We start from the raw sequence: 26,948 nt of genomic DNA on the forward strand, positions 1-26,948 counted from the left end.
GTTCTAAAATCTACTGTTTGATATTAATATAGTCATTCCATCTTTTTTTAAACTAATATAGTATATACTTTTAACCTATTTGTGGCTTTATAATTAAAGTGAGTTTGCTGTAGGCAGCAAATAGTTGGATGTTGCTTTTTTAATCCAATCTGACCATCTCTGTCTTTTAATTGGGGTGTTTAGACCATTTACATTTAAAGTGACTAGAAATATGGCTAGGTTTAAATCTATCATCTTGCTATATATCTCTTCTGTTTTTTGTTCCCATTCATTCGTTTGGACTATTTGGTTTTTTTTCCAATGATTTCATTTTCTCTCTTCATTGGTTTATTAGCAAAACTCTTTGTTTGGTTGCTTTAGGGCTTATAGTATATACCTTTAACTTATTCTAGTGTACCTTCAAGTGATATTATAACACTTCAGGTATAAAATAAGAAATTGACATTAGTATACTTCCATTTCTCTCCTCCTGGCTTCTACGCTATTGCCATCACATGTTTTATTTATATATATTTTATAAATACCATAATACAGTTATTGTTTTGATTTAAACTGACAATTATCTTTTGTTGTTGTTCATCTGCACAAGGATATTTTTTCCAGTGATTTTGAGAGAGAGGAGAAGGGAAGTAGGGAGCGAGGGATAGTGAGAAAGAGAGAAACATCAATGTGAGAAAGACACATCAGATTAGTTGCCTCCAGCACACACCCCAACCAGGGCCATGTACCAAACCTGCAACCCAGGTGTGTGTCTTTGAGCCAAACCGGCCAGGGCCCCAGGTGTGTGTCTTTGACAAGGAATCAAGTGCAGATGGATACTCTGACCACTGAGCAACACCAGCCAGGGCCTGACAATTATCTTTTAAGAACAATTATCTTTTAAAGATATATATATAAAACAAGACAAAAATCTTCTCTGTTATCATTTCCAAGTCTCTTCATTCCTTTTTGTAGATCTACATTTCCATCTGGTATCATTTTCCCTGTACCTGTATGACTTCGTCTAACATTTCTTCTGTTGGTAAAAAACTCTTTCAACTTTTGTTATGTCTAAAAGTCTTTATTTTTTAAAGATATTTTCACTGAGCATAGACTTCCAGGCTGACAGATTATATATTTTTTCCTTAAATACTTTTTAAATGTTGCTCAACCATCTTTCCATTTGTCTTCTTTCTGACAAGAAATTTGCCATCCTTATCTTTAGTCTTCTGGAAATAACATGTATTTTCCCTTCCCAGTTGCTTTTAAGATTTTTCTAATTGGCTGAGAGCAATTTGATTATGATGTGGTTTGGTTTTTCATACTTCTTGAAATTTAGTTTCAGTAAACTTCTTGGATCTACAGACTTCAAATTTTACAAGTTATTTCTTCAAAAATATTTTACTCCCCCCACCCAAGGAACCAATTAAAAATACATTATGACAAAATTTTCCATTGTTCACTCTGACAGGCTTTTCATAATTACTAAAAATTCTTTTTCTGTTTCATTTTGAATAGTTGCTATTACTATGTCTTCTAGTCCACTAATATTCTACAACATCTAATCTGTTGTTAATACCATCCATTGTACTTTTCATTGAAAAGATTGTAGTTTTCATCTCTAGAACTTAGATTTTTGTATGTTTCCTATCTTCTGTGTCTCTATGTAACTTTTTAAACACAAGGAATACAGTTATAACACTTTTAATGTTCTTGTTTGTTAATTCTAATACCTGTGTCAGTCTGAATTAGTTCAAATTGATTGCTTATTCGTCTCATTATGGATTGTGTATCCCTGGTTCATTCCTGTACGCCTCATAATCGTTCACTAAATGGGTGCCAGGTATTGTGAATTTCACTTCGTTGGGTTCTGGACTTTTTCTGTATTCTTATAAATATTCTCAGAATTTGTTATAAAACAAAGTAAAGTAGCCTGGAAACAGTTTGATCCATTTGGGTCTTGCAGTTATGAGTGCTCAGTTTAAGGCAAATCATTCACTACTACTGAGGTTAAGACCTATCTGAGTACTCAACCCCATTGCCCTACAAATTATGAGTCTTCCCTGTGTGGCCAGTGAGAACAGGTACTATCTTCTTGTTCTATATGAACATGAGACACTATTCCTTTCCCTGGCCTCAGGTAGTTTCCTCATATGTACACACTGATCAATAATCTGCTGAACACTCTAGGCAAATCCTCAACAGATCTCAGGGATTCTCTCTATGAAGCACACTTCACTCTGATATTCTGTAGGCGAATTCTGTTTTGGTTTCCGTTGACTATCCTCTGTTTCATCTCAACTCAAAGAGTTTGTTGGCCTCCACCACACTGAAGATGGAAATTCTCCCAAGGAAGGAAGCTGAAGCAATCACAGGATTTGCCTAATTTGTTCACTCTCTCTCAGGGATCATTGTCATTCACCTCCTGGTGATCACTGTCTTAAAACCATTGTTTCTCATTTTATTACCTAGTTTTCTTGTTTTTTTCAGTGATGAGGATAGAGTTGGTCCTGGTTTCTCCGCCTCCATCATGAGCAGAAGTCAGAAATAGAGATTCCTTAACAAATCAAGTAAAATTTCTTTCATAAAAAAAAAACTGCCCTCACCCTGGCCAGTTTGGCTCAGCAGTTAGAGTGTCAGCCCACAGACCAAAGAGTCACGGGTTTGATTCTGGTCAAGGGCATGTATGTGCCTTGGTTGCGGTTCGTTCCCGGCCTTAGTCGGGGTTGTGCGGGAGCAATGTATCTCTCTTAGATCAATGTTCTTCTCTCTCTCCCCTTCCCAATCTCTCTGAAGATAAATGAAAAAATAGAAAGGGAGAGAGGAAGGGAGGAAGAAAACTGCCCTCTTTAATAAAACACCAAACTTAAAAAAAAAAAAAAAAACTATAATGGTTTATCTCATGTATTATATAAAGCCTAAGTGTTCCATCACTAAATTTCCTGTTTATGCAGTCAGTAGCTAGTCACTATATGATTAAGAACACAAACTATTAAGTCAAATCATCTGGGTTTAAGTTCTGGAGACTGATTCAATCGCACAACAAGGTAAACATACTTAACATTACTAAACTGTATTCTGTACTAAACTGTATACTTAGAGATTGTTAAGACAGCCCTGGCTAGGTCACTTGGTTGAAGCATTGTCCCATACACCAGAAAGGCTGCAGTTTCATTATGGGTCAAGGCACCTACCCAGGTTGAGGGTTCGGAAGCAAATGATTGATGCTTCTCTCCCACATCGAGTTTGTTTCTCTCTTTCTCTCTCTCTCTCTCTCTCTCTGTCTCTCTCTGTCTCTCTCTCTCCTACTCCCTATGCCCCATTCCTTTTGCCAAAAAAAAAAAAAATCAATAAACATGTCCTCGGAAAAAGATTTAAAAAAAAAAAGAAATAGCTAGTACAGCAAATCTCACTATAAGTATCATTCACTAATCTAAAAAAATTATCTGGATTTGAATTCCATTACCTCCATTTATTAGCTTGTTACCCTGATCCAATGGCAAATTCAGTTTCAGTTTCCCATCCGTAAAATGAAGATAATCAGAATACCTCTTTTAAGGCTTTTACAGGGACTAAATGATTTCAGCTATATGTAGAAATTAGCAAAGTGAATACCATACATTATGGTATGGTTGGCATAATCATCATAATCATTATTAACTCTTCCCTCTCTTCCTGCTCCTTTTCCTCCTTGTTCCACATTTACCTTTCAGAACTACATGCACAAACTGAGGACATAAATTTAGGATTAAAGACAGATGGTTTGAATTCTGACACTTCCTAGCCATGACCATTATACCTTTTTTAAATCTCAAGGTTTTTTTAATCTGTAAAGTAGCAATAACAATGGCTACCTTAAATGCATGTAAACTGCTTAGTACTAGGTTGGCATGGAAAAAAAACATTCTATTTAAACTATTATTGAGTCACTTCACCATACTCTTGAATGCCCTGCTGATCTCAAGAAAGGTGACAAGAATGGAGTCCAAAATCAGAATTCAAAACTGTCTTTGCAACTAGCAAAGAAAATACAATGAAGGCAGGGTAAAAGAGACAATAAAGCTTGCTTGTATGCAACTTTTAAAAATCAAGGCTAAGTAATGAAATCAAATATTATACTAATACATTTCCCATTTTCTTTAAAAATATTTTTAAGTTTATACTTGGGTTTCAAAAAAAATATCCCACACAAGAGAAAATATCAAAAAGAAATCCAGAATGGGAAAGTTGTAGTATGAGAACTTTGGAGTAATTTCTTTCATGTTGAAGATCAAATGTAGGATTCCACTGGGTTACTGAATTGCATTTCTTTTAAGTGGAATGAAGAGCCACAGCACAAACTTGGGTCTGTAAAGTCACTGCTTCCGCTCCTTTCTGAGAACTAAAAACATCAGCCTTTGAAGTCACAGTTCAGATAAAGTATTCTGCTACTTCTCATAACTTAAAACAATAAGTACCACTGTGCCATTGAGGCAAATGTGATAAAAGCTCAATTATTTGCATGGGTGGAACACAACTGAAAGAGTTATTAAACAAAGTCACCTTTTCTCTGTCCCCACACAGAGATTTTATAAAACAACATAATGTTTACTTTTACTAACAAAGGACCTGAGTAATAATTTTCTGAATCTTTATACTTGAAAAAGAACATGATTTACGGGGTTTAACTGGGAAAGTTTAAAAAGCTACCTAGGGACACAGGGTTATCAAGTCTACTTCATTAGTATCTTCTATATAAAAGCTATGTTTCTGTGTTAACTATACCTAAATATCAGTATTTATGATATAATCTCAGTAATGTAAAAAGAAAATCACTGAAGGTAAGATAATGTCTTAAAACTGTATTACATAACTTATTTCACCCAATACTTAATAAAACCAAGGGGGAAACCATGAAAACAAACAAACAAAAAAACTATAAAAGATCCTACTCTTCCACTTAAAAAAAATCCTGAAGAATTGCAAATAAGAAAAGGACGTAACCAATGTTTATGGAGCCTGCACAGGCTCACAAATGCCAACTCTATTCGCAACTCTGTTCAATGGCATTCTGTTGATATTTTTAAAATGTGGGAACCCTGGCCTGTGTGGCTCAGTGGCCAGAGCATCAGCCTGTGCACCAAAGGGTTTGGGGTTGGATTCCCAGTCAAGGGCATCTACCTGGGTGGCAGGTTCCATCCTAGCCCAGTCGGGATACATGTGGGAGGCAACCAATCAATGCGTCTTTCTCACATGGATGTTTTTATCTCTTTCTCCCCCCCTTCCACCTTCTAATCTCTAATAAAAAAAATAAAAAAACTATGAAAACAATGATGAGCGGAGTATTCACACCACTGAAATCAGAAATGGTTACAAATCAGAAGATGTTTTTTTCTTGATTTCAAGAGAGCCAGTGTACTAATACAACACTGGGCATAACCTGATGGTATAATAACTCAAATAAACAGCCAAGGAAATATGCAGACCACTCGAATGAGAACGTGGAAAAGCTTAGCACAATGGACGCCTAATGCTGCCCCTAACAATCAGAAGTCATACAATTCACTTTTTTATAAATTATCAAAATAGAACAGAGTTCTGAAATTTCCAAAAAGGTTGAAAGGTTGTTTATGATCATCGGCCCCATGAGTACAGAAAAGTAGATAAAATACAAAATAATCAGTTCTTCAAACTACAACTTGAGGTGAAAAAATACACTGGTTGCAGAGATAAGGAAAAAAGCAGCTACCCACATTTTATCACAGCAAAAAGAACAGGACAGAGAAAAGCTACACAACCATGCACATAATGCTGTCCAAATATACTAGAACAAAAACAATGAAAGAAACAAAAAAAGCAAAACAAAAACCCAATTAAGAAGGAAACAAAAATCATTTGGAAAAAATCCTGGACAAATTGGAATCAGTCTTAGGTAACATTAAGGAATACCTACCATCCAGAGAAGAAAGACCTGTAATATATCAAGCTTTGGGTATAGGCCTCAGAAAAAAACAATTTATTCATTGGGTAAAATTAGCTACAGATTAAATAAAGGGTGTTCCGGAGCTAACCTAACAAAGCTTAAAGGCAATCATCGAAAGAATTTAATTGATTCCAAGTAGTTTAACTGTACACCAAAATAGTCTAAGAGTGTTTAAAGGCGAGATAAAATCAAACACACAAAAAAGGTAACAATCAGAATGATCTGCGTCCAATAAAAAATTACCATGCATAAAAAAAAAAATCAGGAAAATATAAATATATTTTTCAACCATAAGTGAGAAAAAAATCAGACATTAGAAACAGAAATTATAGAGCATAAAATTAGCACACAAAGAGGTTAAAACAACTATTATAAATATGTTCCATGTGTTAAGGAACATACAGGAAAATACACATGTTGGGAGGGTGGCAAAGATATAAGTATAAAGCTACAGACCCAAGAAAATCAAGAAATCCTAAGCAGAATAAATATAAAAGAAAACCACACAAAGGTAATCATAAACTAATGGCTGAAAACTAGAAACAAAAACACCTGAAAATCAGTTGTGGGTGAATCAGGACCAAAAGACACATTACATATGTAGGAGCAAAAGTATAAACGACAGCATAACTTGATATATAAAGTCAAAAGATAACACAGCAATACGTATAAAGTACAAGAAAAAAAATATCAACCTAAGATTCTATACCCAGTAAAACTATCTTTCACAAACAAGGGTAAAAGGGGGAAAAAAGGTAAAATGAGCCCATTTTCAAACATCAAGGCTAACAAATTCATTACTAGTAGAAAGGTAAAAAGAAGTATTTTATGCAAAATGAACAAAATCTGGTGAAAATCTGTGTTCACACAAAGAACAGTGCAGAAATGATGAATATATGAGAAAATAAAAAAGATTTCTTTTCTTGCCCTGGCCGGTTTTGCTCAGTGGTTAGAGTGTCAGCCTGCGGACCAGAGAGTCCCTGGTTCGGTTCCCACTAAGGGCACGTACCTCAGTTGCAGTTTGTCCCCGGCCCTGGCTGGGTTGTGCAGGAGGCAGCAACTCGATGTGTACCTTTCACATCAATGTTTCTTTCTCTTTCTCTCTCTGTCTCTCTCTCTCTCTCTGTCTCTCTCTCTCTCTCTCTCTCTCTTCCTCTCTCTCCTTTCCACTCTATCTGAACAAAAAATGGAAAAATGTCCTCAGGTGAGGATTAAAAAAAAAATAAGATTTCTTTTCTCATTTTCCAATCTTTTTAAAAGTCAGCCCAGCCGACGTGGATCAGTGGTTGAGTGTCAAACCATGCCCCAAGAGGTCGCTGGTTCGATTCCCAGTCAGGGAACATGCCCAGGTTGTGGGCCAAATATGCAGTGGAAGGGCATGCAAAAAGTGGACAATGTTCTCTCTCATCAATGTTTCTATCCCTCCCCCCTTCCTCTCTCTCTCAAATCAATAAAGAAAAAATATTTTTTTAAGTGACTTTTTATTTTTGTATGTATAGATGTTTGTATTTATTGATTTGCTAATCTTCACCCAAAGATATTTTTTTCTATTTTTAGAGAGAGTGAAAGGGGCCCAGGCCAGTTTAGTTCAGCAGTTAAAGCATGTGTCAGCGGACCAAAGAATTTCAGGTTCAATTTCCATTAAAGCACACATACCTCAGTTTCAAGTTAGATCCCCAACACCCATCAGGGTTGTGTCAGAGGCAACCAATCAATGTGTCTCTCACATTGATGTTTCTCTCTCTCTCCCTTCCTATGTAAAAAAAAAAAAAATCAATGGAAAAATACCCTCAGGTGAGGACTAAAAAAAAAAAAAAAGAGAGAGAGAGAGAGGAAGGGAGGAGAGAGGGAGAGAGAGAAGTGCCAGGGATAGAACCTGCAACCCAGGTACATGCCCTTGACCCTAAATCAAACCCGTGACCCTTTGGTGCGAGGGCCAACGCTCTAACCACTGAGACACACAAGCCAGGACAACAGTTAAGTGACTACCTTTTAAAAAATATATTGTGACATTTATAATATAAATAGAATTAAAATGTATGATGATAAAAACAAAATGCAGCCCGGTCAGTGTGGCTCAGTGGTTGAGCGTCAACCCATGCACCAAGAGGTCTGGTCGATTCCCAGTCAGGGCACATGCTCAGGTTCTGAGCCTGATCCCCAGTGAGGGGAATGCAGGAGGCAGCCAATTAATGTTCTCTCTTATCAATGTTTCCATCTCTTCCTCTCCCTTCCTCTCTCTCTCTAACATCAATAAAGAAAAAAAAAAAAATAGAGAAGAAAAATGGAAGTGTACTTATACTATAAATAGTGGTATATTATATTATTTGAACGTATATAAGTTATAGATGTATATTATACAGCCAAGTACAACCTCTAAAAAAAATACATGTATATCATATAAGCCAAAAGCAGAGATAAAATGGAATCATTTAATAAAGTAAATTCTTCCTAATAAATGCAGGAAAAGAGGGATATAAAAAAAAAAACTATGAACAGATGGAACTAACAAAAAACAAACAGTAAGATGGAAGTTCCAAATTCAACCATATCAATAATTACATTAAAAACAAATCATCTAGCCCTGGCCAGTTTGGCTCAGCGGTTAGAGCGTCGGCCTGCGGTCCAGAGAGACCCGGGTTCAGTTCTGTTGCAGTTTGTCCCCGGCCCTGGTTGGTCGTGCGGGTGGCAGCCACTCGATGTGTCCCTTCACGTTGATGTTTCTCACTCTCTCTCTCTTCCTCTCTCTCCCTCCCATTCTATCTGTACAAAAAATGGAAAAATATCCTCGGGTGAGGATAAAAAAACAAAAACAAAAAAAAAACAAATCATCTAAACACAACAATTAAATGTCAGTCATTTTATTTTTTAAAAAAGGAAAACGTAACTCTGACCGATTTTGCTCTGTGGTTAGAGCGTCGGCCTGCAGTCCAGAGAGACCCAGGTTCGGTTCCCACTAAGGGCACGTACCTCGGTTGCAGTTTGTCCCCGGTCCTGCCTGGTTGGATCATGCAGGTGGCAACCACTCGATGTAACTCTTTCACGTCGATGTTTCTCTCTCTCTCTCCTGCCCTCCCCCTATCTCCCACTCTATCTGAACAAAAAATCGAAAAATGTCCTCAGGTGAGGATAAAAAAAAAAGGAAAATGTAAATAGGCGCGGTCTAAGGGGCACTTTAAACACAAAAATAAAGATGAGTTAAAGTAAAAATTATGGGAAAAGTTATACCATCCAAGTACTAATTAAAAAATGGCTGGAGTGGCTATAGTATTATCAGAAAAAGTAAACTTCACAACAAACAAAGAAAAAGTATGACGGAAAAGGACATTTCATAATTCATCAAAAGGAATACAATTCTAAATGTGCATCATGTAACAGAGCTTTAAAGATAACAGAGCTTAATTCTAGGCCATAAAGCTTGTTTCCACAATTTTTTTTAAACTTTTCCCTAAATTTTATTTTTCTATTACAATTCACATTCAACATTATTTCCTATTAGTTTCAGATGTACAACATAGGGGTTATACAATCACATACTCTACAAAGTGGTCACCCACCCCTGATATTTCAAGTACCCATCTGACACCATACATAGTTATTATATCACTGACTATATTCCCTATGCTGTACTTTACAACCCCATGACTACTGTGTAAGTACCAATTTGTAGTTGTTGTTTTTTTAATCCTAATCCAAGGATATTTTTCCACTCATTTTCAGATAGAGTGAAAGGGAGAGCAACATCAACATGAGAGAAACACCCACACATCGATTGCCTGCCTCCCACACAACCCCAACCAGGGCAGGGGACTGAACCACAACAAAGGTATGTGCCCTTGACCAGACTCGAACCCTTGACTCTGGTCCATGGGTCAACACACTAACCACTTACGAGTCTAAGTGGTTCTCAACCTGTGGGTCGCGACCCCTTTGGGAGTAGAACAACCCTTTCACAGGGGTTGCCTAAGACATTACAGTAACAAAATTACAGTTATGAAGTAGCAACGAAAATAATTTTATGGTTGGGGGTCACCACAACATAAGGAACTGTATTAAAGGGTCGCAGCATTAAGAAGGTTGAGAACCACTGACTTAGACAAACCTGCCAAGGGTCAATTTATACGCCTTAATCCCATCACCTTTTTCACCCAGACCGCCAAACTCCTCTCCTCTGGCAACCAATAGTCTGTTCTCTATATCTATTTTGTTTGTTAATTTATTTTATTCTATAGACTCCACACATAATTAAATTATATGTTATTTGTCTTTCTGATTTATTTCATAACATACTACCCTCTAGGTCCATCCATGCAACTGAATATGTTAAGCTTTCATTCCTTTTTATGGAGAGTAATATTTCATTGCATATACGTATCACCACTTATTTATCTACTCCTCTATTTATGGGTACTTCTGTTATCACCACATCTTGGCTATTGTAAATAGTGCTGCATGAACATAGGGGTGTATATATTATTTTGAATTGGTGTCTCAGGTTTCTTTATATTTACATTTACATTTATATTTAGATTTAGATAGACCAAAAAAGAAATCACTGGGGCATAAGGCAGCACCAGTTTTAATTTTTTGAGGACCCTCCATTATGTCTTCTTTTTGTTGATTTTAGAGAGAGGAAGGGAGAGGGAGAGATAGAAACATAGATGAAAGAGAACATCAACTGGCCACCTCCTGCATGCCCCTCACTGGGGAATGGGCCCACAACTTGGGCGTGTGCCCTGACCGGAAATCGAACCAGTGACCTCTTGGTGCATGGGGCGACACTTAACCACTGAGCAACACCAGCTGGGCCATAATTTTTTTTTTTAATTAATTTTTGTCACAGATGTTTCTCCTTTTCCCTCCATTGATATCCTCCTTCCGATCCCACTTCCTGCCCTCACAGCATTGTTGTCTATGTCCATTGGTTATGCATATATGCATATAAGTTCTTTGGTTTATCTCTCCCTAACCCCCGCCCTCTCCTCTGAAGTTTGTCAGTCTGAACCCTACTTCTATGTCTCTGGGTCTATTTTGTTCATCAGCTTATTTTGCTCATTACATTCCACAAATATGTGAGATCATGTGATATTTGTCTTTCTCTGAATGGCTTATTTTGCTCAGCGTAATACTCTCCAGGTCCCTCCATGTCATATCAGAGGATAAGAGCTCTTTCTTTTTACAGCTGCATAGTATTCCACTGTGTATATGTACCACAGCTTTCTTATCCACTCATCTATTGATGGACACTTGGGCTGTTCCCACATCTTAGCAATTGTAAATAGTGCTGCTATGAACACAGGAGTACATGTTTTCTTTCTGATTGGTGTTTCAGGCTTCTTAGGATGTATTCCTAGAAGTGGAATCACTGGGTCAAATGGCAGTTCCATTTTTAATTTTTTCAGAAAACACATGTTGTTTTCCATTGTGGCTGTACCAGTCTGCAGTGTACTAGAGTCCCCTTTTCTCCACATCCCTGAGAATTCTTGTTTGAGGATTTGTTGATGGCAGCCATTCTGGCAGGTGTGAGTTGATACTTCATAGATGTCTTAATTTGCAACTCTGATTAGTGATATTAAGCATTTTTTCATGTCTCTCAGCCATTTGTATGTCCTGTTTGAAGAGGTGTCTATTTTGGTCCTCTGCCCACTTTTTAATAGGATTCTTTTTGTCTTCCTTTTGTTGAATTGTATGAGTATATATTTTGGAAATTAACCCCTTATCTGATGTATCATTGGCATTATGCTCTCCCATATAGTGGGTTCCCTTTCCATTTCAATGCTTGTGTCTTTTGCTGTACAGAAGCTTTTCAGTTTGATGTAGTTCCATGTATTGATTTTTTTCCTTTCTCTTGCCTTAGGTGTTGTATTAGTGAAAATTCTGCTGCATGTGATATCTGAAATTTTGTTGCCTACATTTTCTTCTAGGACTTTTATGAGTTCATGAATCACATTTAAGTCTCTTATCCATTTTGAGTTTATCCTTATGTAAGTGTAAATTGGTGGTCTAGTTTCATTTTTTTGCATGTAGCTGTCCAATTTTCCCAATATCATTTATTAAAGAGGTTGTCTTTATTCCATTGTATGCTCTTGCCACCTTCGTCAAATACTGAGCATAAAGTCTTGGGGTGAATTTCTGGGTTCTCTGTTCTGTTCCAATGATCTGTATGCCTGTTCTTCTGCCAGTATCAGGCTGTTTTGATCACAATGGTTTGTATAATCTGATATCTGGTATTGTGATTCCCTCCTACGTTAGTCTTCTTTTTCAAGATGCCTGTGACTACTCACAGTCTTTTTGGCTCCTTATAAACTTTTGGAGTATTTGTTTTAGTTCTGTGAAATATGTCACTGGTATTTTAATGAAGATTTGCATTGAATCTATAGATTGCTTTGGGTAATATGGACATTTTTATGATGTTAATTCTTCCAATCCATGGACAAGGTATATGCTTCTACTTTTTTATATCCTACTCCATTTCTTTTTTCAATGTCCTGTAGATTTCTGCAAACAGGTCCTTTACTTCTTTGGTTAAGTTTATTCCTCCTATCTTAATTTCTTTGCTGCAATGGTAAATGGGATTTTTTTTTTTTTTTTTTAGTTTCTCTTTCTGTGAGTTCCACACTGCTTTCCATAGTGACTGTACTAATCTGCATTCCTACCAACAAGGGTTCCTTTTTCTCAATATCCTTGTCAACATTTGCTGCTTGCTAATTTGTTGACAATAGCCATTGTAATAGGTGTGAAGTGGTATCTCATTGTGGTTTTAATTTGCATTAAGGTCCTCTCCTCAACTATTAATTGGATTGTTTTTTGGTTGAGATGTATGAATTCTTTATAAATTTTGGATATTAACCCCTTATCAGATGTATCACTGGTGAACATATTCACCCATTTAGGAGGTTGTCCTTTTGTTTTGTTGATGGTTTCCTTTACTGTACAAAAACGTTTTATTTAGATGTAGTCCCATTGTTTTCTTTTTTCTTTTGTTATATCAGGGGAAAAAATATTCCTAAGAGAAATGTCAGAGATTTTGCAGCCTATGTTTCCTTTTAGGAGTCTTATGGTTCTGAGACCTACATTTAAGTCTTTAAACCATTTTAAGTTTATTCGTCTATAAGGTTTCGTTTTGTGTGAACCTGTTCAATTTTCCCAACACCATTTATTGAAGAGACTACCTTTAGTTCTTGTCTCCTTTGTCAATTAATTGACTATATGGACATGGGTTAGGGTTATTCTATTTCATTAATCTATGTCTATTTATGCCTGCACCATGCTGTTTTGATTATTATAGACTTGTGCTATAGTTTAATATCAGGTAATATGATTTGGGGTTGCCGTATTTTCATTTTCATTTGTCTCAAGGTATCTTTTTGATTTCTGCCTTTATCAAAATGTTAACCCATTCATTGTTTAGTAACATATTTAGCTTTTATTTTTTTCTTATAATTGATTTCTAGTTTCATACCACTCTGGTCAGAGAAGATGCTTGATATGACTTCAATCTTCTTATACTTATTAACACTTGTTTTTAGCATACCATGTAGTCTATCTCGGAAAATGTTACATGACCACTTGAAAATAATGTGTTCTGTTGCTTTGGGGTGAAATGCTATCAAAATATCAATTAAATTCATCTGGTCCATTGTCATTTAAAGCCCCTCTCATTGTTGATTTTCTGTATGGAAGACCTATCCATTGATGTCAATGTGGTGTTAAAGTCCCCTATTATGACTGTATTACTGTCAATCTGTCCCTTTATGTCCATCAATATTTTCTTTATATATTTACATGCTCCTACATTAAATACATAAATGTTTTTAAATTTCAAATGTTGTCCTCTTACTGAATTAAGCATTTTTTCCTTGTGTAACGTCCTTCTTTGTCCATTTTTTAAAAAAATTTTTTCCTTTATTGATTTGAAAGAGAGAGGAAGTGAGAGGGGGAGAGAGAGAGAGAGAGAGAAACTTCGATGAGAGAACACTGATTGGCTGCCACCCGCATGCCTCCCCCTGGGGATCGAGCCCACAACTTGGGCATGTGTCCAGACCGGGAATCGAACTGGCAACCCCCTGGTACATGGGTCAATGCTCAACCACTGAGCTAGACCAGCCAGACAGTTGTCTATTATATAGCCTTTGTTTTCAAGTCTATTTTGTCAGACTAACTCAGCTTTTCTTTTGTTTCCATTTACATGAAGTATCTTTTTCCATTCCTTTACTTTCAGTCTGTGTGCCTTTCGATCCAAAGTGGGTCTCCTATAGATAGCATATATACAGATCTTGGTTTCTTATCCATTCAGCTACCATATGGTCTTTTGATTGGAGCATTTAATCCATTTGCATTCAAAGTGATTATTAATAGATACATATTTATTGCCATTTTATTGTACATATTTGTTTCCCCTTTCTACATATTTATGTTCCCTTTTTCTTTCTTTCTTCATTTTAAGTTAGTTCCTTTAGCCATGGACAATATGTCTCAGTGGTTAGAGTGCTGGTCCACGAACCAAAGGGCTGTAGGTTTGATTCCCAGACAGGTGTATGTACCTGGGTTGCAGGTTCGAACCCCAGCCACAGTGAGGGTCATACAAAAGGCAAGCAATCGATGTATCTATCTCACATTGATGTTTCTCTCTCCTGCTCCCTCTCCCTCCCCTCCATTCTATCTAAAATCAATGAGAAAGCCCTGCCCGCTTTCACTCAGTGGTTAGAGTGCTTGCCCATGGACCAGAGAGTCCAAGTTCAGTTCCTGCTAAGGACACATACCTCAGTTGCAGTTTGTCCCCAGCCCCGGTTGGGGTTGTGTGGGTGGCGACCAGTCTCTGTTTCTCTCACATCGATGTTTCTCTCTCTTCCCCTCTCTATTCCTCCCACTCTATCCGAAGATAAATGCAAAAATGTCCTCAGGTGAGGATTGATTAAATAAACTTAATAAATAAATAAACAAATAAAATCAATGAGAAAATATCGTCAGGTAAGGATTAACAAAATAACAAACAAAAAATGAAAATAAAAAAGTAAATTAGTCCCTTTAACATTTCTTGTAATAATGATTTGCTGATGTCCTGACCAGGTAGCTAAGTTGTTTAGAACATTGTCCCAATACACCAAGGTTGCAGGTTCAATCCCAGTAAGGGCACATACAAGAAGCAACCAATGAGTGGATAAATAAGTGGAACAATGAATCAATGTTCCTTTCTCTTTCAAATCAATAAATTAAAAAAAAAATTTTAAATACTGGTTTGATGATGATGAACTCATTTTGCTTTTTCTTGTCTGGGAAGCTCTTTATTTCTCCTTCAATTTTTAAATGATAGTTTTGCTGGGTATAGTAGGCTTCATTGTAGGTCTTTGCTATTCATCCCTTTGAAAATGTAACACCAATCCCTTCTTGCCTAAAATGTTTCTATTGAGAAATCAGCTGACAGCATTATGGGAGCTCCTTGTGGGTAACTAACTGCCTTTCTCCAGCTACTTTGAAGATTCTCTCTGTCTTCAATCTTTGACATTTTATTATTATTATTTTGGTTGTCCATAGTTTATTGATAACATTACAGCACAGCAGAAAGATTCAAACAGTTCCACGCAGTGTTTTGAAATTCATCCCAATTGTAGGCTCAGTGACCTGCAGGTTGGACAGACTGCCAAAGTCTCTTGCTTTAGTGTTACCTTCGCATCAGGATCAATTTCAATGATCTCCTGATGCAGGGCTGAGACCTCGGGAACATAATTATCTCTCCTTTTCCTGCAGCTTAATGGAGATACTTCTCACGGGGCCTCTCTGAGTCTGCTTCGTCAGATGTGTGACACAGCCCGCTATCTTCTTCCAGAGCTTCTTGCTGGGGATAATGGTGATCTCCTTGCACAAGCACTTTTTGGTGTAGAAGTCACTGCCCAGGCGCATGTAACACTTCTTGATGATGATGTGGGCCGCCTTCTTCACAGTCTTGGTGTGAACACAGCCCATCTTTGGTGGGTCCCTGGTAAAAGAGCAACCTTTGCCATTTCAATTACAATGCATCTTGGGTTCACCTTGTTTGGGACTCTGCACTTCCTGGTCTCATGTATCTTTTTCCTTCACCAAATTAGGGAAGCTTTCAGTCATTATTCCTTCAAATAGATTTTTAATCCCCTGCTCTCTTTCTTCTTCTTGTACTCCTATGATGTGAATGTTGTTACAATTGATGTTATCCCATAAGTCCCTTACTATCCTCATTTTTTTCAATATTTTTCTTTCTGCTGCTGTGACAGGGTGTTTCCTACTACCTTATCTTCCAAATCACTGATCTGATAATCTGCTTCATCTAATCTGCTGATTTCTTATAGTGTATTGATTTCAGATATTGTATTCTACATTTCTGACTAGTTCTTTTTTATGATTTCTCTGCCCTTTCTTATGCTTACTATCTCTTGTTACAGTTCTCACCAAGTTCCTCCATTCTTCCCCTAGGGTCTTAAATATCTTTATGACCATTGTTTTGACCTCTGTATCTGGTAGATTGCTTGCTTCCATTGATTGCATTTAGTTGTTTTTCTGGAGATTTCCTCTGTTCTTTCATTTGGGGACATGCTTCTTTGTCTCTCCATTGCCTTTCTGTATTTGTTTCTGTGTATTAGGTAAATTTACTATGTCTCCCAGGCTTGGTAGGGTGGCCTCATATAGTAGGTGTCCTGTGATGCTCAATGGTGCAGTCACTCTATCACCAGGAGTGTTCTTTGGGTGGGTTATGTGAGCTATCCCATTGTAGTTGAAATTGATGGCTGTGTGCCTATCCATGGACGGGGATAACCCTCAGGTTGGCTAACTGTGAGGACTAACCCTGACCACAGTGTATGAACTACTCTGCAGGTGCTGACCCCATAAAGTAGTATTCCCCCCTGCAGAGTCTGGTGCCAGCTGTGACCTCCCCTAAGTTGTGCTGCTTGTAGAGCTAATTGGGTTATGCATGCTCTATTGTGGTCTGAAACCAGCTACTGGGTGTGTTGGTTCTGGGGCCTCTTGGAAGGAACTCTAGTGCAGATCAACATCAAACAATGACTGTGACCAGCCCTGGACTTCTTGTTAGAAGCTATAAAGTAATACAGTTAGTGGCTCCCTCTTCTGGGCCAAGGTGCATATGAGAGGGGCCAAGCTGCATACTGAGGCTGTCTGCCATCAGTACCATGCCTGGGACAGATCTGGAAAAGGCCCAAGACACCCTGAGATCTGTCTCTACCTGCCAGCTATCTGTTAGACTCAGCCACTGACAGACCCTCTGGTAGTATGTGAGTTGCATGAGGCAAGTTTTCAGTGAGTCACCAGGTAGGGGCAAGTGGTGTTCACCAGACTGATGCAGATTCAAACTTGGCACCAGTACTAAATCTAAGGGCACTCAGCCAAAGTCTCAGTATACACCAAGGCCAGCTGCCATCTTCCTGGAGCCTGCGGGCTTCAGGGAGTTGGCAAGGTGGGGCTAAGTGCATCTCCCTAGGATAATGCCACAGGAGGGGGGGACACCCAAAACAGGAACACCACCACCAGTGGGGCATGCAAAAAAATGGCCCTCACCCTAAAGCTACATAACTCATTCAGTCTTTCCCTGTGTGTCTCTGAAATCCTTTGAGTTTGCCCAGATTTCCTCAAGAATTTTTCAAGAAAGACTACAACATGGGACCAGGCTGGCTGCACACAACAGATTCCTCTGCAAGGTGCAAGCTTGGCAGAGCAGGGCCTAAAGTTTGGGAAGACAGGGCTATTACATCTCCCCAAGTTGATGACATATGGAGGGCAGTGCTGGACCAAGGAAAGATGGTGTCTGTGATCAGTGCGGAAGAAGAACTCAGCACAGGGACATTGGCAGCTGTTCCTGCAGCCCTCTCCCTGAAACCATACAACCCAATCTCTCCCTGTATGCCTCTAGTCTCCTCTAAGCCATTGTCCCTCTGCCAGAGCCCAGGTGAGTGCCTATGAGAGAGATTTTGTGGGTTAGCCCTATAAGAGGGTGCCTGGATTTCCAGCAGTATCCTGTTTCACCCTGGCACTTGGAATCCCTGATGTTTTTCATGGCCAGATATTATATGGACTCCTCCTCCCAGCACTAGTGCTCTGGGCTTGGAAGCCAGCAATGGGGTTGAGACCCCATGCTCCTCAGACCTCTGCAGCTGAGATAACCCTCCAGATTCTCAACCCCCACATGTAGGTGTAGGACCAGCATTTTTCACGTCTATGCCCTTCCTACCACGCTCAATGTGACTTCTTCTGTATATCCTTAGTTGTAAAACTTCAGTTTAGCTAGTCTTCAGATGTTTATCCAGGTTCATTGTTCCATAATTTAACTGTAATTTTTATATGATCCTTGGAGGAGATGAGTGTAATATCACCTCCACCACCATATTGGATCCCCTCCTCTCCCCATACATTTTAAAAACTAGAAATCATAGAGCATGTTTTCTGACTATAGTGCTATTAAATCAATTGGAGATATTTGAAAACATTCTCAAACATTAGGGACTTAACACACTTCTACACAACCCATGGATTAAAAAAGAAATCAAAAGGGAAATCAAGAGTCCTGGCTGGTGTGGCTCTGTTGGTTGGGGCATTGTTACGTACACCAAAAGGTGGCAGGTTCAATTCTTGGTCTGGGCACATACCCAGGTTGTAGATTTGATCCCCAGTCAGGGTGTGTGTGGGAGGCAATTTATCCATGTTCTTCTCTCATATCTCTGTCTCTGTCTCTGTCTCTCTCTCTCTCTCTCTTCCTTCCTCCCTCTAAAATCAATAATAAATAAATAAATAAAAAGGCACAAAAAAGGGAAATCGGAAGGCATTATGAATTGACTGCAAAGGAACTTTATGGACTGACATGAATGTTCTAGATTATGATTATGATAGTTGTTACATGACTATATACATTTCTCAAAATTAATTGTTGAATTTTAATTTGTTGAAATTAGACCTCAGTAAAGCCAATTCAAAATTTTTTTTTATCCTCACCCGAGGACATGTTTTCATTTTTTGTTCAGATAGAGTGGGAGGGAAAGAGAGAAACATTGACGTGAAAGGGACAATTAATTTTTTTAAACTTTTCTCTAATTTATAAAAATTTCCCCCAAAAAATCCAGAATAAAAACCAAAGACAGTTCTAAATATTCTGACTTTTCCTCTTTCAGTAAAATAAATAAAATCAACAGTCTACTCAGCTCTACGAATTAAGCATCTTATAATGATTCATTAGTCTTAAATAACTACAGTTTTGTTAATAGGATATATGTAATAAGAGATGCAGGAAATAAAAAAAAATGACAGTGATCACAGATAACAGAAAGAAAAAACATTTGGAGAAACCAAGCATCAAGGAAAAATATTAGTTGAGAAAGTGGCAGCTACACCATTTCAAGAACTTCTTAGCAGTACTGAAGGTCCAACTCTACATTTAAACTAAAAAGCTCAAAGAAAGTCTGGGAGCCTACTACTCAACCTGTGTTCAAAATAACAAATTCATTCATTAAGTATTACCACTGAGAGTGGAAATTTATTTGTTGATGTTTCAGGCTTTACCCAATTAAATTATTTTCTATGTACAGCATTTGGTGTTTTCCTAACACATAGAACCTTGCTATTCAAACTCTGTTTGAGAGATGAGGTATATGAGCATTTCCTGGGAAATTATTAGCAATGCAGAATCTTGAGCTCCCTCCCCTCTGATCTACTTACTAATCCTCCAAAGTGACTCAGGCTCTCTCTCCCCAGACCTACCCTATTCCCAGAGTGATGTATATGCACATTCAAGTTTGAGAAACTCTGCTTTTCTATACACAAAAATTCCCTGACTTCTACCAGAAGCTATTTTCTTCTTTTTCTACATGCTTGTTTTACTCTAAGATTTTAATAGTATATTTACAGGGCTAGTTACTACTAGTGCTACCACTTAAGTAAAAAACACCTTAACTAATGTCACAGGTAATACACTAATTAGAAAAAGTTTCCAGGATAGGCAAACTATAAACCACAGGCCATTTTCAGGTGGTCAACTATTTTTTGTAACATAGTTATTTGCTCATTCATTTACATATTTTCTGTCACTGCTTTCATACTACAACAGCAGAGTTGAATAGTCACAACACTGCAAAATAGATATCAAATCTATAGGAAGCCACTTAAACATTTAGTTTCATTTCTGTTGAAGGGAATTCATGAGTCCCTTGATGTTGCATGCAAATTTCTAAGAACATTATTCTTCTCTACCCCCCTTCTTTGTTGATTCTGCTTTTCATATTTAAATTGTTTATTCATCTATTTACAACTCTATCTTTTTTAAAACTTATTACACTAACTAGGACCATCAAACTAGGCTGAGTAACTGTAAGTGAGGGCATTTTTTTTTTCTTTATTGATTTTTGTGAGAAAGGGAGAGATTGAAACATCGATGAGAGAGAATACCGACTGGTCACCTCCTTCATGCCCCCACTGGGGACTGAGCCCACAACCTAAGCATGTGCCTTGACCAGGAATCAAACTGGCAACCTCTTGGTGCATGGGTCGATGCTCAACTACTGAGCCACACCTGCCAGGCTGTAAGTGAGGACATTTTTACTTTGTTCCTGACTTTAATAAGAATACCTTTAGCCATAGTAGGTTTGGCTCAGCAATTAGAGCGTCAGCCCGTGGACCAGAGAGGCCCGGATTCAGTTCCCGCTAAGGGCATGTACCTCGGTTGTAGTTTATCCCCAGCCCTGGTTGGGGTCGTGTGGGTGGCAGCCAGTCGATGTGTCTCTCTCACATCAATGTTTCTCTCTCTTCCTCCCTCTCTCCCTCTTGCTCTATCTGAAGATAAATGCAAAAAAAAAAAAAAAAAAAAGCTCCATATCTTTAAATGAAAAAATTAAAAAACTAATACATATGCCTACTTTTAAAATGCATTATATTTTTTCAAAATGCACATTGATAGCTTGTTACATATAAGAAATATTCTGACTTGATAAACTTATTAAATAATGTTTATAAATTGTATGTAATAATAACTTTATTGAGCACATTTTATCTGCCAGGCCCAGTATTCCACATTTTTTCATTTAATCTACCTAATAGACCTATAAAATAAGAACAATTAGCCCATTTTAAAGAAAATTGAGGTTTGATGCCCTGGCCAGTTTGGCTCAGCGTTTGGAGCATCGGCCTGCGGACCAGAGAGTCCTGGGTTCGTTTCCTGCTAGGGGCACGTAGCAAAAAAAAAAAAGAAAATTGAGGTTTGAGAGAGAGATATATAAAAAGCCCAGGGTCAAAGAGCAAACAAGAGGTAGTGCCAAGGAGATAATTTTGGTTTCAACGACTTCATGATTTTTCTACAATTCTTTACCCTCATCATAAGCAAGGTAAGTCATCATTCACATTTCTGATGTGACTACAAAAAACTGAAAAGGAAAAAATGATCAAAACAGAGAACATGGCAGGGACCTTTCAAAACCTAAACTGATAAACTGACATCTACCTAAGATGCAGAAAGACATGTAATGAAATACCAAAGAATATACTTTTTATAGACCAAATACATACACACACACACACACACACACACACACACCCTTCATTTCCACAGCTCGTGATTGAAATTGGCACAGTTTACTCTATAGGAACCCATGCCAATCGCCAAGCCTTGCACTCCTTCATTCAGTTAGACATCACAAAATTGCCTGTTCTCACATGCAGTGTCTGAACCTACTCAACTGAGATTTGTTCTTATACTTTAGCAACCAGTCAAAAGCTCAAAAAATAGGAACAGAATGCAGCTCTATCACCAAATCGTACTGATGCAGTTTAATATTCACCCATCTCCTCAACTCTATCTGAACAGAGAATGACCTCTAATCTACTCACCTTTGTATCTGATCCCCTCTTGTTACAGATCTTCCTGATTCCCTAGTTCTAAGCTGCTTACTTGTCTCCTCTAATTCCTAATCAACTACTCTACTCCTGATGCTGTTACTTGCTATACTTTCCCAGTTTTCATCAATCCAAAAATATACATCCCCCAGTATTAACAATATCAGTGCTTCTATAATATCAAAGTAGTACCAGACACAAATAGGAATCCAAAATTTTGTGTTTACTGCAAATCAACATGCAAATCCTACAAAGAAAATTTAACCCAGAATCTACATTTTTTCCCCATAAATAATATAAAGCATTCTCCATTATGATCGTACTTAATTCTCATACTTCTCATACAATATTCTCTTACTTGAAGTAATATTCTATTACTTAACAATAATACTGGAACCTTCAGCACTTTTATTGTCCTCAAGACTAGCCAGGTGTCCCCAGAAACCAGCAGTATATACTATAATTACCCAAAAACATCATGTGAAAAACACCAATACTGCTCTGCCCCTCCAATGTCACTTTTGTACCAGAAATACAAGAAAAAAATATTTCATAATTGTCTGAAAGATGCACACTACTGGCAAAACTTTAGCAAGCAAACATGTCTGCTCAGTTCAGAATTCACGTCTCCAGTCATGCCTGATTAGAGAATCTTACTTTAGAATACTAGTTTGCATGCCGGTGTCCTAGTTGCAAATAAAAGGCTAAGAATCAGAATTAGGGAGATTGAATTCATAACCCTGAAAATGGGTCAAACGTAGCAAGGTTCCAAAGGCTCTGGAATAGCCGAAAACAATGACAAATAACTAACTGCCCTCTTTGCTTCCACTCTTACCCCTACAGTCTATTTTCTACACAGCAGAAAGAGTAATATTCAAGTAAAGTCACATCGTGTTACTACTCTACTCAAAACCTTTCAAAGATTTCCCAACTGTACAAAGTCCTAATCATGGCTTACAAGGTTACATATGATCCTTATCAGGGGCTGCATTCCCCCCACTCCACTCTGTAGCTTTCTCACCTTATCTTCTACCACTCTCCCCTTATTGTGTGCTACACCCACATTACTCTCCTTATTGTCCTTCTGCCTAGAACACCTTCCCCCAAAGCAGGGTTGACTACCACACTTATTCACATATCCAGTCAATTTCTCTGATCACCCTATCTAAAAGCATACTGAGCCAGTCATTCTCATTCAATACACTTCTTTAGCTTTCTTCAATATTATTTTTCACTGACATATAACCCTCTACCACTAAAATATAAGTTTCATGAGAACAAGGACTTTGTTCAATGATGTACCATCCAGTATCTAGAACAGTCAGACAGAAAATGTGTGCTCAGTAAATGTTTGTAGTAAGAACTGATGAATCCACTCAATGTTTCATGAAAATTTCCATTTTCATTTCTATGTATAAAGAAAGCAGCCCATACCTTGCCAGTAAGAGAGCCATAAATCAATCATCAGAAAATATATGTTCCTATGATACTCACCCAAGAAGTATATTTCTAACAGGTCAAGCAAGCATTTGCAAAATGCAGCTGGTTAAAAACATAGATTTATTCACTAGACATGTTTTTAAAAAATCTTCTACTAATGCTATGAGTGTGTTTCAGATATCTGTCTTTGCAATTACTCACGCAGCTTTCAACCATTTTGCAGGACTTTTGGAAAGTTATAACTCTCACAGTCCTGTTGCAACTAAGTTTTTCAATAACCACAGAAGTACATGGTCAACAAACCTCAGTGTATGTTACAACACTTTAGCAAGCATTACATTTATTTATAAATAGAACTAAACATCATGGGTTAGAATCCCACTTTTGCCACTTACTAGTTGAGTCATCTTGAACAATTTACTTGTATCTCTGTGCCTTAGGTTTCCCATCTGTAAGATAGAGGAAATAGCAATACCTGTACCCAATAATGTTGTTATATGGAATAAATGAATTAATAGAGCTTAGAATAGTGAACAATACATAATTCGGTAAATCACAGCTAAATTAATGAATGAATATATTACCTCACTTAACCCTTGTATCAACCGTATAGGGCAAGTATAATTAATTTCACAATGAGGCAAAGTGAAGTTAAGTGACCCACCAAAGACAACAAAAGTTCCTTCTAGTTCTAACATAATGTGATTCTAAATCCACTCCAAAATGAAAATGGGTTTTTAAAAGTTTTATCTTGCCCTGGACACTGTGGCTCAGTTGGTTGAGCATTGACAGTGTACCAAAAAGTTGTTAGTTTGCTTCTTGGTCATGTTACATGCCCAAATTGCGAGCTTGATCCCCAGTGGGGGGGCATGCAAGAGGCAGCGGATAGATGTGCTCTCATCAATGTTTCTCTCTTCTCCTTTCCTCTCTCTAAAAATCAATAAACTATTCTTAAAAATAATAAAATCGATAAAAACATATTTTTAAAGTTTCACCTTAACAACACAGTAAAGTTTATAATCTTATTGGATATAATCAGAAAACCATGGAGATACTCAACATTTCCCATTAGTCCAATTTTTACAGTGAATGACAATGGCTAAGTACTTTAAAAATAAACTTTTTCTTTTAAGTAAAAACACATAGCAGTTGAAAAAAGTAACTTAGTTTTTACAGAGAAAATTCTAACTCATTCAACCTACCTAATTTTTAATTAACATGGCATAAAAAAATACTCAATGAGCAAAACAAATATGCTAACAAAAATGGCAGTTTCATTTCATTTCAAAATCAACTAAAGTGCCCTGGCTGGTGTGGTGCAACTGGTTGAAGCATTATCCCACACATCGAAAGGTGGCAGGTTCGATTCCTGGTCAGGGCACATACCCAGGTTGCAGAGCAGATACAGGAGGCAACCGATCATTGTTTCTCTCTCCCTTCCTCTCTCTAAAAGCAATAAAAAGCATATCCTGGGGTGAGAGACCGAAAAAAGTCAACTAAAGTAAAAAGATTTAGAAGCTAAGTATTTCCCGACATACCTAGAAATTCTAATTCTTATGTAATTTACACAAAGTGAAATTATTTAGTTCAGTAATCTATTCACTCAACACATAATATAATGACACTTATTATATGCTTGATTTTTTTTTTTTTTTTTTATCCTCACCCGAGGACATTTTTCCATTTTTTACTCAGATAGAGCAGGAAGGAGAGAGAGGAAGAGAGAGAAACATCGACGTGAAAGGGACACATCGAGTGGCCGCCACCCACACGAACCAACCAGGGCCGGGGACAAACTGCAGCCAAGGTACATGCCCTTAGCGGGAACCGAACCGGGTCTCTCTGGACCGCAGGCCGACGCTCTAACCGCTGAGCCAAACCAGCCAGGGCATGCTTGATGTTTTAAGTGCTGGGAATATAGTAGTGGACAAAACAAACCTAATGAAGCTTTATTCTAGAGAAGGAAGACAAACAATGTAACAAAAACGTAAATAACTTGAAATTGCTGTTAGAGTGTCACTGCAGCATAACCAAATAAAATGTGCAAAGGAAGGAGTATTTTTATATGAGGTAACAAGAAGATCTCACTAATATTTGAGCAAAGACAAAGTACTTGATGATACTGAACTACATACCTCAAAAATGGTCATGATGGTACATTTTATGTTATGTATATTTTACCACTATTTCAGAAACAAACAAAGGGAAAAACAGTACAAGCCCTAGGAGGATAAGTGTATAAGTGTACATATATATCATGTAGGGCCATACAAGCCACTATCAGGACTTCAGCTTTTCCTTAAAACAGTAACCCACTGAATGGGGTTTTATAAGTTCTTAATTTTATCACATGCTTTACTAAGGAACGACTCACATAACTTTAAACTTATCATTTTAACCATTTTAATGTATACAATTTTCCAGTAGAAGGTTTTAATCAAGTAGCTTTTGAACAGGATCACAGTTACTGCTACACTGAGAAGAGACTAGGAGAACATGGAGAACAGGCAGCAAGCTTTACAGTAATTCAAATGAGTTGAATGTTGGCTTGTATCAGCCAGCGTAGTAGCAGTGGAACTAGTGAGAATTAGTCAAAATCCGCATATACTTGGAAGGCGGAGCTAACAGGATTTGATGGAGACTGTATGCAGGGTGTAAGAGAAAACGTGTATCAAGAATAACTCAAAAAGTGTTGTGTTTTGTTTTCCTTTATTGATTTTAAAGAGAGGAAGGGAGGGGGAGAGAGAGAAAAACATCAATGAGAGAGAACATCGATTGGCTGCCTCCTACATGCCCCTCACTGGGGATTGGCCCCACAATCTGGGCATGTAGCCTGACAGGAATCAATCCAGTGACCTCTTGGTGCATGGGTCGATGTTCAACCACTGAGCCACACTGGCCTGGTTCAAAGCATTTAAGCTGAGCAACTGAAGAACTGAGCTCCCACTTACTAAGATGGGAAAGACTATAGGACAAAAGGCTGGGGATAAGGGAATCAGGTTTGTTTTTGGACATGTTAAATTGGAGTGCCCACTAGACATCTAACTGGAGATGCAGCTGGGATACAGAAGTCTAAAATTCAAGGAAGAGGTCTGGGCTGCAGATTCAAATATGGGGATCACCATTAAAGCAACTAATAAGTACAGGCACAGAAACTACTTTGTCCAGAGGTCCACTGCCATTTAAATTAATATATGATGCCCGGCTGGTGCAGCTGTGGTTGAGCATCAACCCACGCACCAAGAGATTGCTGGTTCAATTCCCAGTCAAAATACATGACCAGGTTGTGGGCCCGATCCCCAGTGGGGGCACGCAGAAAGTGGTCAATCGATGTTCCCTCTCATTGATGTTTCTCTCTCTCTCTCCCCCTCTCCCTTTCTCTCTCTCTAAATCAATAAACATTTTAAAAAATTAATTAACAGCCCTGGTAAGTTTGGCTCAGCGGTTAGAGCATCGGCCTGTGGTCCCAAGAGACCTAGGTTCGGTTCCCGCTAAGGGCATGTACCTCGGTTGCAGTTTGTCCCCGGCCCTGGTTGGTCATGCGGATGGCAGCCATTCAATGTGTCCCTTTCACGTCAATGTTTCTCTCTTGCTTGCTTTCTCTCTCTTTCTCTCTCTCTCTCCCTCCCTCCCTCCTCCCCACTCTATCTGAACAGAAAATGGAAAAATGTCCTCAGGTGAGGATTAAAAAATTTTTTTAAGATTTGTG

The 26,948-nt window shown here is 38.0% G+C and overlaps 1 protein-coding gene and 1 pseudogene across 6 annotated transcripts in view; both read right to left on the reverse strand.

Annotated features, from left to right (window-relative positions):
* ADAM10 (ADAM metallopeptidase domain 10) overlaps nt 1–26,948 on the reverse strand; it is a 142,532-nt gene that overhangs the window by 104,482 nt on the left and 11,102 nt on the right. For 2 of the 6 annotated variants that reach the window (XR_004960629.1, XM_036271249.1), the window contains exons 1-2: nt 23,635–23,681; nt 2,448–2,536 (exon numbers count right to left, since the gene is read on the reverse strand). The exons of 1 other annotated variant lie outside the window; for it this stretch is intronic. Coding sequence is in view for 3 of the 5 variants with exons in the window: in XM_036271249.1 (XP_036127142.1) it covers nt 2,448–2,511 (64 nt within the window). In the remaining 2 variants the exon portion in view is untranslated. Of the gene's footprint in view, nt 1–2,447; nt 2,537–23,634; nt 23,689–26,948 lie in introns of those variants that run through there. 3 more of the 6 variants (XM_036271271.1, XM_036271280.1, XM_036271289.1) reach the window with 3 other exon arrangements.
* On the reverse strand, nt 15,494–23,690 carry LOC118636239 (annotated as a pseudogene).

The sequence above is a fragment of the Molossus molossus genome, unplaced genomic scaffold, assembly GCF_014108415.1.
Source record: "Molossus molossus isolate mMolMol1 unplaced genomic scaffold, mMolMol1.p scaffold_m16_p_1, whole genome shotgun sequence".
In the NCBI taxonomy this organism is placed as follows: Eukaryota; Metazoa; Chordata; class Mammalia; order Chiroptera; family Molossidae; genus Molossus; species Molossus molossus.